General features: G+C 38.4%; 4 protein-coding genes across 8 annotated transcripts; 1 reads left to right on the forward strand and 3 right to left on the reverse strand.

Moving 5' to 3' along the window:
* Positions 1-218: 218 nt before the first annotated feature.
* On the reverse strand, positions 219-8,186 carry LOC143149794 (coiled-coil domain-containing protein 142). The gene is made up of 13 exons (XM_076317432.1): positions 8,016-8,186; positions 6,514-6,731; positions 6,310-6,442; positions 5,560-5,714; positions 5,225-5,412; positions 3,958-4,149; positions 3,748-3,887; positions 3,149-3,436; positions 2,955-3,074; positions 2,431-2,584; positions 1,897-2,014; positions 1,595-1,782; positions 219-1,533 (listed from the first exon to the last, which is right to left on the reverse strand). The coding sequence occupies exons 1-13, from the start codon at positions 8,184-8,186 to the stop codon at positions 1,397-1,399; spliced, it is 2,202 nt and encodes a 733-aa protein (XP_076173547.1). The 3' UTR covers positions 219-1,396.
* Positions 8,187-8,834: 648 nt separating this feature from the next.
* Positions 8,835-10,684, forward strand: LOC143150233 (uncharacterized). Its single transcript, XM_076318356.1, has 3 exons — positions 8,835-8,935; positions 9,012-9,376; positions 9,437-10,684. The coding sequence occupies exons 1-3, from the start codon at positions 8,932-8,934 to the stop codon at positions 10,007-10,009; spliced, it is 942 nt and encodes a 313-aa protein (XP_076174471.1). The 5' UTR covers positions 8,835-8,931; the 3' UTR covers positions 10,010-10,684.
* On the reverse strand, positions 10,035-11,528 carry LOC143150234 (uncharacterized). Of its 5 annotated transcripts, none has more exons than XM_076318360.1 (4): positions 11,396-11,528; positions 10,690-11,041; positions 10,425-10,579; positions 10,035-10,352 (listed from the first exon to the last, which is right to left on the reverse strand). In XM_076318360.1, exons 2-4 carry the CDS (start codon positions 10,999-11,001, stop codon positions 10,259-10,261), a joined length of 561 nt encoding a protein of 186 aa, XP_076174475.1. In that variant the 5' UTR covers positions 11,002-11,041; positions 11,396-11,528; the 3' UTR covers positions 10,035-10,258. The 5 variants fall into 5 exon arrangements, with proteins under 5 accessions (XP_076174475.1, XP_076174477.1, XP_076174473.1 ...); XM_076318362.1 differs by having other exon boundaries at positions 10,480-10,579; positions 10,690-11,065; positions 11,396-11,513; XM_076318358.1 differs by having other exon boundaries at positions 10,690-11,065; positions 11,396-11,513.
* Positions 11,529-11,679: 151 nt separating this feature from the next.
* LOC143150642 (histone-lysine N-methyltransferase SETMAR-like) lies at positions 11,680-12,209 on the reverse strand. Its single transcript, XM_076319091.1, has 3 exons — positions 12,156-12,209; positions 11,793-12,087; positions 11,680-11,738 (listed from the first exon to the last, which is right to left on the reverse strand). The coding sequence occupies exons 1-3, from the start codon at positions 12,207-12,209 to the stop codon at positions 11,680-11,682; spliced, it is 408 nt and encodes a 135-aa protein (XP_076175206.1).
* Positions 12,210-12,306: the final 97 nt, after the last annotated feature.

Genomic DNA, 12,306 nt, shown 5'->3' on the forward strand with positions numbered 1-12,306 from the left:
GCCCACTTTTCGTATACGTAGTAATTATCGAATCGCACTCGCTACACCCGCGCCTTTAATTACGCGTTTTGATTACTCAGTTATTCTTTAAGGTGCCTTCCCAATACACGAAAGAAAAGAACAATTTGAACGTCGTTTTCGAACAAACGACGTCCGATCGTTTCATCGCTAGCTGCATACGAGTTGCAGCATACAGAAAACGTCACTGTCCAAGTCAAGGGGTCGTCGTACACTCGGCCTTATGTCGCCAATTCTTTATCTCGTATTGCAGATGGGTAACATAATACGCGCGCCATGATCAGTAAAAGGCTTCCTCCCCTTGACGGGCTTCGCAGCCGCGTAAATCTCGTGAATACTCCATAGGATCCTCAACATTGTCGAGCAATGTGCGTGTAGAATTGGCCTACACGCGTTTACGTAATACGTCACTATGACACTGCGGTTGGACATCGATACATAACCTCGAACGTGATCGAAATACGATCAGTGATCTTTTGTTGAAAATTAATCTCGCTAAAGATAAAACAAAATTCATTTTCCTATTGCTTCCACTACAAATTCGATCGTAAAAATTGGGGTTGAAGGTACATTCGCGCCAGATACATCAGGCTTAGGCTTAGGTTGTAGGGTTTGAAGTGTGTCATCTTATAGAAATAAGCACAGTTTGGATGACCTTAAGCCACATTCCCATGTGAGCAACTCAAGACTCGCTTAGATTATTTTTTTCCCCGAGACACGAAAATATAAAATTCTAACATAGACCCTATTTAAGTTAACGATAAAGAATAATTCGAAAAAGCTTCCTTACGTTTACGTTTCGATTTCCGGAGTCTTACTATACTTCGAACTCTTCTATTTCGTTACAATACGCGTTATGAAATCAACATAGAATATTACGTAAATTTAAACGTGCCTGTACCAATGGTGTTTGTTCCACACGGAGTGTTTGTCGCGTGGGATCGTGATTTTAGTTCGAACTTTGTCCACGAGCGGAGCCACGTTACGTTCGCACATCTCGCCTTGCTAGCTAACCTCTTTCGGTCACAAGGACAGAGTGGAGGCAGCACCTTAGTCTCCAACAATTTACATTGAACCACTACTTCGACCCAAAGTCTAATCTTAAGCAATTTTAAGATTTCTTCAATTTTATGTGTATATTTGTAAATATACTTAGCGTGCTCTTTAGAGACAAACGAGGGAAATGTAAATTGAAAAACGAGTTGAACAATCGTCAGATGCAATCCTCACTCATTGTGAAAAAGAAGACTTTCCCAGGTAACAGTTTCCAATCACGTTTACGTTGTTACTTCTCTGCCGATTTAGTAGCAAATATTTATTGGTACACACTCAGGTATTTGCCAATATTTAACCAATCCCCTTCCCCACTTCCGTGCGTTCACTCCGTACAGCAAAAGGTATATCTTCTAGGTGCCCGAAGCTCCAGCCATTGTTCTTGATTCGGAACGTACATCTCCGCTGGCATGCGTTCCAAACCTGGTGATTCGGGTGAACCACGCTCGTTTGTTCTCCTCGCTGAAAGGATAAACAGAGAAGGAAAAAATAAAAACAGAATCGCTTCTTACTCGCTTCGTACTCAATCGTTTGCGCATAGAAATAGCCTCGCCGGGATGTCGCAGAAGTAGTCGTCCCACACCCTCGCAGCGTCGCAGGACTTCGTTCTTCAGAAGATGATCCCTCACTTCCTGCGAAATTATCGAGCAGCTCGTGACCCACTTTGATACGTGCGCGAAGTCCGTTAGCAATTGTAGCGCTCCGTACTCGCTGAAATATTTCCGACCTTCACACACCACGGTTCGGTAACAGACTGGTTGCTGCTCTGTTTTGTTCCGATGTTTGCCCTTTGAGCGCCATCAGAAGTGTCAGAGACTTCCTTACCTGAATTTAATTCGATGTAGGTATATGTAGTCGAGCCACGCTTCGCACATAATTTTGAGGATCATATTCGACGTCTCGTGGTCCTCAATGACTTCCAATACCGGCAACAGCACCTTTTCTACGGAATGCGAGCTTTTAGTGAACCGATAGAATAGGTATGATGTACCCTCTCGCGGCAAGTCTCGTAACTACGGATGCTATTTCTTCGCGCGTGCACCATACACTCCGGTGACACGAATTCTAGCCGCGCGAAGGGAAAATCACACAAATCCCCTTACAATCTTCTGTTAACAGCTTCGCAATAATTGAAATTTACAATAGATTACCGAGCCAACGAAAAAAATTTGTTGAACATAACACGATACAATAATTTTGTGCACAACGTGACACCGTTGCAGGAACGCCATCTACCGTTCCAGCGCGACAACTAGCAATGTAACGCGAAAGAAAAGGGTTAGACGTGAAATAAGCCACGATTCCCCTCAAGCGGCAAGAATCGTTGTCACTGGAAGTACGTAAAAACGATTTTCATACCGAAATAAGCTTCCACGTAGAGACTAGCGGCAACTGGGGCAACGTCACCTCCTTTCCTCCAATAACTCGACCGTGGGAAGCACATATGAAGATTCGCCAAACTGACCACGCGACAAATTTTCGCAAGTATTTCTATACACACCTTGGAACATTTCTATTAAAAAGAGAAATTTAAGTTAATTAAGGAATTGCATTCGATGCTCAAGAGAGATTTGTAATTGAAACGGAATCAATTGGCAGCTCAAACTCACTTTCCCTACTGTAAATTATGTCTAGAATCTCACTTTTATACCGTATCAGCTTATTTTCTCAGCTTTTATTTAAAAAACAATACAAATTTTCAAGAATAGACGAAGCAGCGTAGTGACCAAATCTTTTCAATAACGTTGAGCAACCACTTAATAATGTCCTGATTCCTTTGCCCAGACGTTATCCCAGCGTAAAAACAAAGGATGTTTAACTATCCTAAAAAAACATTTTTCACGACGAATTAAAGCTCAGAAATTCCAACGACCGTTGCATACTTGTAGTAAATCAACGTTGGCATTGACCTCGGACACAATTTTCGCTCTCATCTTCGCGCATACGTATACCTGGACACTGACGGAGTCTGTCGTCGACAACGCGTTTGTGTGATCAGCTAGCTGCAAAACAAACATTGTGACAGTTATTCTGATTGTACGAAGAAGGAACGCAAACAATTTGACGCGTGTTGTACCTTTAAATAGGAAAGCTCCTCGAGACAGTTGACTATGTCACCTTTTACCAGAAGGAAGAACACGTCCAGTTCCCACGTGTGGGCTATGATTTTCGCCTCCTGCACTATCCACAGCCTCGCAGTATGTACCGAGTGATCCAATCGATGGAGAACAACGATCTGTTCCGTCAATGGTAACTCCATCAACGGTGCCCCGATCACCCATTCACCCCCTGCCTCACACTCGTTACTCAACCTTACAAGCAGTTGGAACAACTCGGCGAATTTCTGACCGGTATCGCTACCACCCTAGAAGTTGAATCTAATTTTTAATTTACACTCTAAATCAGGAGCGACTAACAAGTCATTATAATATAAACAAAAAATATACAAAGCCTTTTAAAAAATTCAAATTACCTCGATACCTCAGAAAATTTGAAAATATAAGTTAATAATTCTTATTAACTCACCCGGTACACGTTAAGTCACATAGTGAGAACCCAACCGAAGGGACATTATCAAAGGAGCATCGGTTTTCGTTCGAAAATTTTCACTTTAAGAGGACTCGAGAGAAATTAGATTATCAAATCGCAAAGTATTTGGCTTATTGTGCAACTGACCTCCGTGGACGAGGCTCTCGACTGACACTGGAACGCCGACGTGTATGCCAGCCTGAAGAGGTGATCCCAGGCGGTGATCGTGGCATGATAGCCAAGAGCGTCACAGAGATTTTGTAGCGCAGGTCTCACGGTTGGCGGCACTGAAATTTCAACAAACGTACCTGCATTTCACGCAACAAAACCTGGACAACCGTCGAAGAGGCACCTTACCTCGATTCCTCTGAACGAACTGACTGAGCCAGTCCTTGAGATGCTGCGCTCCGTGACTGTGATGAGTGGCGAGCGCTTCCGGGGACCACCAAAGGACCACGTGATCCAAGATGCCGGATAACGCGCCCCAGGCGACCTCTTGGTAGTAATTCTTTACCTTCTTCATGGCACTGCTCCTCAGTCTTGTCTCACCTGACGAGCATACACTTTCACAATTTAATTAAGAAACCTTTTGCTCTTATAATCAGTTTGTCGTTTGACTATAATCGAGGATGGGCAGAATTTTTATCCAGGTGAAAATTTTGAGCAGCAAATAAAAGATTTACATTTGAATAAAAATTTGAATTTCAATTATGAAATGAAATATCGCGCAATCAACGAATAGAAATTTAACTGCTCGATCAAATGGATCTCTATATGTTGCTTCCATTCGAAGGAACTATTGCCCATCTGTGATTAGTGTCTGCTGATCGCATTAGACAGCTGTCTGCTACAATTGAGTAGTACAGCATTCCCACCAAGTTTAGGAAGGCAAGTGTAGGAATATGGATGAAATTTGTCGTAGAAACAATGAAGGCAATGTACATTACACCACGAACATTTCGTGTTAAAATATTACCAATCTCCTGTTGATACGGATGCTCTACTATTTAAATATACCTAAACGATTTTTCCAAACTTTACACTTATCTTTTTCATAACTGGTTGACTATTCGCAGCTACAATTCCGGTTACGATTGACATTTAAACCTATGAGCCTACTAAATTTTATTAAAATCAGTGAGAGCTACCTTTGACCAGCGTGGTCAAATTTTATTTCCTAAATCGCTGACTGTGAGTGGAAGAAAATAGTACGGTAGGGGTCGTCTCCCTCCTTCATAATGCATAGGACATTAAAAGCATTAGAATGACGATGCAATTCGTGGCCTTCTCTTACTCCAATGCCTTCAACGCTCTATGCTTGAAGAGTGAGACCGCCCCCATTCTCTTACCCCCCCCCCCCCCCCCCAGTCAGCGATTTATGATTACGTATATGATTAGCTATAATGATTCTCATCCTCTGCCAATCGCGTCGCCCGACAAAGAGGGGGAATGAACCCAAACAAAACGAAACAGTACGACACAAACGGTGCGATAGTGGAGGGGGCTTCGAAAGAGTTAAAAGTGGGGGGTTAGGCGGGGTCGGCGAGGTCACTCCTCTCGCCTCTCGTCATCTTTCCAGCAACGCATAGTATACCGACGAAGTTTTTCATAAATTCACCACCACCTTTCACGGTTTTCAGCGCGTCGTTGCCCAACAATCGTGGAGAAACGTCCTGGACGACGCTCAGCAGCCTGAGGACTTGCTCGTTCTGAGTGTTGACCAGGGTCTGGATGCTTTCGACGTTCGACATCTCCATCTCGGTCCTCGATGTGGCGCTCTCGACCGGCGGCGTTAAGTGTCTCGTGAGGGCTCTGCGAATCAATTCTTCGTAAACGCGGGATGGCCGCCACGAGGCAGGAACAATACCGTCGGGGACAGAATCCCGTTCGAGAAAGAAAGAAAAGAAAAAATAATCGACGCTGGACTTACTATAAACGGTTCGTTTTGACTAAACTGACCGGTAGATTTCGACGCTGGAATTCTCCGAAGCATCTCCGTCGCCATCGCCGACCAACGATGTCGCAGGATCAATTCTCACGCTTGGCTCGTAATTCGCCAGAAGGCAATCGATGAGCTCGTGGCAAGACTCCTCCGCCTTGTTTTTTGCCAGTATCTAGAACCAGCGTGAATCGTCAGTATAAATCGTCGATCAAAGTTCTTAACGCATTCTTGTTGCGAATTCGATATATGCATCAATGTTTCGAATAACTATAGACTCGATCCTGAATCTCTGTCATGATCTAGGCTCGAGTTTCTAGTCTCACAATATGTAACCAGTGCCGCTGTACGAAATCGTTATAACATTAAACCTTGTTATACCACGTATGGGTCATATCAGACCCGGAGAAACTTTTCTTTATTGCCCAATTATACGATTAGAACTTATTTTTAGAAATTAAGAAAGATACGATAGAATGATGTTTAGTGTTCTCTCCCGTGATCGCCTAAATCGTTGGTATTGTGAGGTATTGCGAGATTCTTCAAGTGGGAAAACGTTCTTTGTAAACGCAACAAGTTCCAAGTGTTATAAAATCCAAGGAATATATACAAATAGGATCCGTTAAAACTTCAGACGCAATCTTCTCGCGCGCGTACTGTATACGATATAAGTCTTCTAAAAGATTTTAAATGGGTTACCTAAGGTAGAAAGAAATGTATAACAAACCCCAGAGGTTAACAGTTACACTTAGTCTCCTCTAAGTACCTACCTGTAATATCCTCGTGACAGACATCTTCTTTAATGGTTCTAACATGTACGGGCTGTCGTTGTGGAACACGTTCGTTGACGAATCCGAAACATCGATGTCCATATCCAGAGAATCGTTATAAACATTCACCAATCTGCAATCAACACGATCGAAACGAAACGAATGACTATACTCCGGATGTGAGTTACTTGTAAGATGACTTACCTGAAGATGAGTCTAAGCAACTCCTCGGTCTTGCAGTCAACAATCTCGGTAATCAGGTTGCGAGTGAACCTGGCGAGAACGTTCAACTTTCGCTTCAATTCCGTCAGAAAATGGCGCATCTTGTACCTGTATATCGAATGAGCGCTAAGGGTAACCGAGCTGACCGATTTGTACTCCTCCACCACTTCCTCCAGATCGTTTGCGACACTTTGGTACACCTAACACCGTGATACAAACAAACACCAGTAAATAGCGATAGTTCAAACTATCTTTCCTTTAAATTTTCTATAGGTATGTAGTGCATCAAACGTGCGCGTGAAATATCATAACGAAATTCGAAATACGAACAAAACCAAAAATGTTTGAAGTATAGTATGCGTGCGATGAGATTGCGTCTAGAGGTATGGCAGGTCCTATTCGTTCTAGAGCGATCTCTCCAGACGCGTACACGACAGATATACGCACGTACTTTTCGCACCTAAGAAAATGATTCCAGACTGATTAGAACCCACTATGACTACAAATGTAATCTTCTCGCGCACGTACTGTAGGCTATGTGAAGGTAAATGGCCTATCTTTGAAGCAGACAAGAGAAATGTTTCCATATAATGTATAAATTGAATTCTATACAGATATACTGTATGCATCCATTTACGTGGTTCAAATTAGAAATACAAAATGCCACGAAAGTTTGATATTTCTCACATTGCGCGCTATCATTTTGTTATTTCGAATTTTTCTACGAATAATTGTTTGTTTTATCTCGACATGGTGGAATATCTCACGAGCAACTGATGATATCGCAAAAATATTCTTACAAATGTTTAATATGGAGGAGGTTGGAAAAATTATTTTCATGCCAAACGATCTTTTTCAGAACATATTTTTGATATCATTGGTCCTTCGTGAAATATTCCACCGTATCGAGATAAAACAGGCACCCTGGTCAATTAAAAATATTTTCCAATCGTTTGTTCGAACCAATAGAACGGGTGCCCAATAAACACAGATTACGTTCTAGGCTATAACCTTTTTCATATTAAACTTCCTTTTCGTGTGAAAATTTGCAAACCTTCTTCAAAGTGGAACGAATACATTGGCAAAATTATAGATTCAAATATTTTCTTTGACAAACAAAGAAACACTAGAATTATGTATTATCGTTTACAGGCGAATACCTCCCAAATTGTCACTGTTAAACGGACATTTATTAAACAGTGTCAGAAATAGTGCAAGTTTACATAAAAAAATTTTACTTCCGTGTCTGCAGGGAAAGTCATTACAAATATTTTGAGAATACACTAAATACATTTATCGAGTAATTGATAAAAAAAAACCTACGATAACTTTCCGATTTGACTGATAACTGAAAGAAAAGCCCTTTGTCCCCAAAACAAACTAATTGTAATATTCGAGTATTCGAGTATTCACGGATCCAAGCCGCTTGATAATGAGAAACTAAACCAGGCCGGCAACATGGCCATGGGAAGTTAGTTTCGCACCTCCAGATTAGAAGCCTGTGTGTCTGTAATGTCCTGGATGATTAAGGCTATGCATTCCACAAGGTTGCCCATTCTCTTGTTAAGCGTCGAGGACTCGGCGAACCATTTCTCCAGAATACCACCAGAAAGCGGCAACCACTTGCTGATGTTTGCTCTGTAATTAGTATCCATGTAGCTTCCGGTCTCGATCGAAGTTGAACTTCACTTGACCATCTTTTATTGTTTGACCTTCCGTTGAATTGTCCATCTGATGCCTTTAATTCTTCTCCGTGATAGAGACATCTTCGTCCAGGCTCTCGAGAAACAAGATCAATTTTTCTTAACAATTTATTGCTTCAAACAGTAGATATCTTATACAGCATAACAAGTTCAACGTGTTCTTTGAACGACGATCAGCGATTTCATACGATGTTGACAATGGTAGGTATATCAGAACTTCGATTATTCATTTGAGTGGTGTTGCCACGGAAACGCCTGATCCATGGCAATCTTTTGTGTTCCTGTGTAATATAAACTCATACCACAGACACTCCTATTGTTTCCCTATGTATCATCTGTAGCACAATTTACGACTCGATCGTATCGACAAGATATAATCAATTATGAATTGGAAATATAAATAAAATAAATAAATAAATAAATTTAATCGATATGATTTCATTCAAAAATCGAAGTACAGTAAAGAAGTGTTTCTACTTCTAAAATTAGGTAATTTTGTGTAACATGGTGAATTTTAACTTATAGTATTTTTTCTCCAAAAGGTTATTAGTATGCAGCCACGTAATAAATTTTAGAAATAAAGGTTTCATGCACTGTTTTGTGAGATTAAATACCAATAGTCATAACTGAAAAATAATTGTATATTTGCTATAATTAAGTAACGTGCTTAAAAGATTATACAATAAACATTGAAAAAATGGGTAAATATTTATTTCAATAACAAAGAAACATTTTTCTATATTTATTCTTCTTGAGTAAAATTTTCCATATTTATAGGTAACTCAAACAGTCTAAAAACACAGAAAAAAATTCTATATGTAAATAAGATTTCAACAATTAAGCCACCTCCGCCGATTTTATCACAAAATGAATTTTTCAAAATATGGTTCTCATGGAAAAAAGATTTCCAATTTATACAATTACAGAATAAAAACTGTTCCGACAAGAACAGATGGGGAAATATTTTATTGAATCTGATGGGCCCAGTTGGACAAGATATTTATAGTACATTTTCGTTTAATTCTACAAATGAAAGAGAGGATATAAATATATTACTTAACAACTTTGATATGTACTGTACTTTTGCCACAAAAAGAAGACAATCTTGTGAAAATACTTACAGATATATAAATAGCTTAAAGGTAAACATAAGAAACTTGATGTTTTATTGTATCAAATATTTATCTGATCACATTTTTCAGTCCATGACTGTGGAAAGAGATGTTGAAGATGCAGAAGAATTGATCAAATTAAAAATCTCAAGTGAAATTGATAAATCCCAATTTACCCAAGCTGCCAAAACTCTATTACCAACATTCACATTTTTATCGAATTTTAACAAGTTAACATTGAAGGAAATTGCATTTATTTGGTCATTCTATGAGAGTAATTTTGTAAATAATTGTAAAAGATGTGGATATCTCCATGATTCAAATATATGTCCAGCATTAGGAAAACAATGTTCAAAGTGCAATGAATGGAATCATTTTAAGAAGAGATGTCCATTGCTTTTCACTACTAAATGTAATAATTGTGGAGGTGCTCATTTCAAGAAACAATGTCCTGCTTTTAACGAAATTTGTACTAAGTGCAAAAATGTAAACCATTTTTCTTGGGCATGTCGACGCTTCCAAGTTTTATGTTGTGATTTCTGCGGTTTAACTCATTCTAGAAATAGGTCAGTTTGTCTAGCAAGTAATGCTATTTGCACTAACTGTAAATCAAAGGGACACTTTGCTTCAAAGTGCAAGAAATCTAATTTTTCTAAACATTAACAGGTCACGCAAAGATTATAGAAAATTGAATATTTTAATATTTTTATAATGTTATTACACAAGCACTAAAAACTTAATAGTCTATAAAAACATGTCTATATAAGATTCTTGACTCAATATACACTACAACTCGTATATATTATTACATATACAAAACGTATTACATATTATACACTATACTAACATATCATATACTATTACTAACAAAAATGTCAATTTAATGTTATATTTGAAACAATGTACATTTGATTAAGATTGTTCCTTCACTAAACGTTTTTTTTCCGTTTTCATTTTATCCCATTGCAATTGCAACATATTATTTTGTCCTTGAGTACGGTAATATCTAAAATAAAACCAACACATGTGAATATTTGCTAATTTCACATGCTTTAAATGATTATGATATATTAATTACTGTCGATATTGTGAACGTGCTGTTGTAATTAATAGAGTCATTATATTCCATGTACCAATAATATCATGTACCGGTATTAAGTGTGTAGTTTCTAATATATATCCTGATTCTTCAGTGTTTAAAGTTCCATATACTTTAAACACAGTATACTTTTCCTGAATACAATGTAAAAATGATTAGGGATCAAATTAAATTTTTATATATACAATTTTTACAAAAACACCAGTAATTCTAGTAATAACTAGTAATAAAGAACAATATTTACCCATACTGCACAATATGTCTTGTTTGAATTCTTCACGTATATATCCTGGATACTTAAGTATTTAAAACTGACAGAAAATTCTGAATTAATTCCTGGTGTTAATGATAGAAGTGTTGCATAAGCTTCAGTTTTTGGAACAAGCTCTCCCAATGTTTGTATTGTTCTAACACCATTTTCTTGGTGATCCTCAAAAGAAATATGTGTAGAAATGTCTTCTACTAACATAGGAATATATGGAATGTCGTTATACAACAGATTGTTACGCACTCCTAATGAAACTCTCCAATTTTCAGACTGACATATGTTACTCATTTCCTCATTTCGTTCGTTATTAACTTAGAAACATATTGTCCTAGTAAATACATACAGTCGATCACTGAAAATTGTTTACCATTTGTCAACCATTGGTAGACCATACATTTCTTTCTTAAATTACTTTACACAGGTATAAAGTAAGGTTGATTTATATTTATTATTACATAACATATAATAAAAAAAGATACTTCTACAAAAAGTAAATAAAATTATCGTTACTTTGAATACATTTGTGAAAATAACATCTACTTACAATTGAAGAAAACAAATAATAATCGCTATAAAATATTTGTATGTTTAGTACTTTTTAGGATTTCCTTTATTCTGTTCTATAGCCTTAAATCTATAATTCATCGATTTCGTTAACTTTTCGTAACTTTAAATAACATACCGTGTACAAATAATAACATACTACGGTGTTCCTGCCTTAAGTGTGCGTTCCTCGTAACTGAAGAGTCACATTTATTCAAAAGGGACAACGTTGAAGAATAATCAGTGCAAAATCAGTAAATATCAGTCGAACTCTAGAATTCATTTCTGTATCCTACATATACATTTTGTTTGATCGTAGCGGTTTATTACTCCCATATAGTATTAGGTAAAGTAAAAAGTTCTGAGCGTTTTTCTATTTATTTCGACGATGAAATTAACAAAGTTTGAATTTTCGGATCCAGATCAATATGCCCAATTTTGTTCAATAACTTTTCTCCATTTCGAAGGCAATTTCATAATTCCTATTGGTAAAAAACGACATTTTCATAAGTCTCTCTTGAGACCAGTTTTTTTACCATGAAGAAAATTTTGCAAATGCTTGGGAAGATGATAATCGCTGGGTACCAGATCTAGGCTATACGGCGGGTGCGATATAACCTCCCATCTAAGCTTTCGGAGCTTCTGGTACGTCGTTAAAGATGTGTACGGCCTGGCGTTATCTTGATGGAACACAACACCCTTCCTATTGGCTGATTCTGGACACTTCTCGTCGATCGCCTGCTTCGATCTGATCAGTTGTTGACAGTATAGGTCCGAATTGTGTAATTGGCCCGATGGAAACAGCTCATAGTGGAGGATTTCCTTCCAATCCTACCAAACGCACAGTAAAATCTTCTTGATCGTTAATCCGGACTTGGCGATCGTTTGGGCTGGCTCACCGCGCTTAGAGCACCATCTTTTTCGCCTATTCTCGTATGTGACCCATTTTTCATCCCCAGTTACCATCCGCTTAAAAAATGGATCGATTTCGTTACGCTTCGGCAAAGATTCGGCGTTACGATTCGCTCAAAAAGGTTCTTTTGCGTCAAT

This window comes from Ptiloglossa arizonensis, chromosome 8 (assembly GCF_051014685.1).
Source record: "Ptiloglossa arizonensis isolate GNS036 chromosome 8, iyPtiAriz1_principal, whole genome shotgun sequence".
Taxonomy (NCBI): domain Eukaryota; kingdom Metazoa; phylum Arthropoda; class Insecta; order Hymenoptera; family Colletidae; genus Ptiloglossa; species Ptiloglossa arizonensis.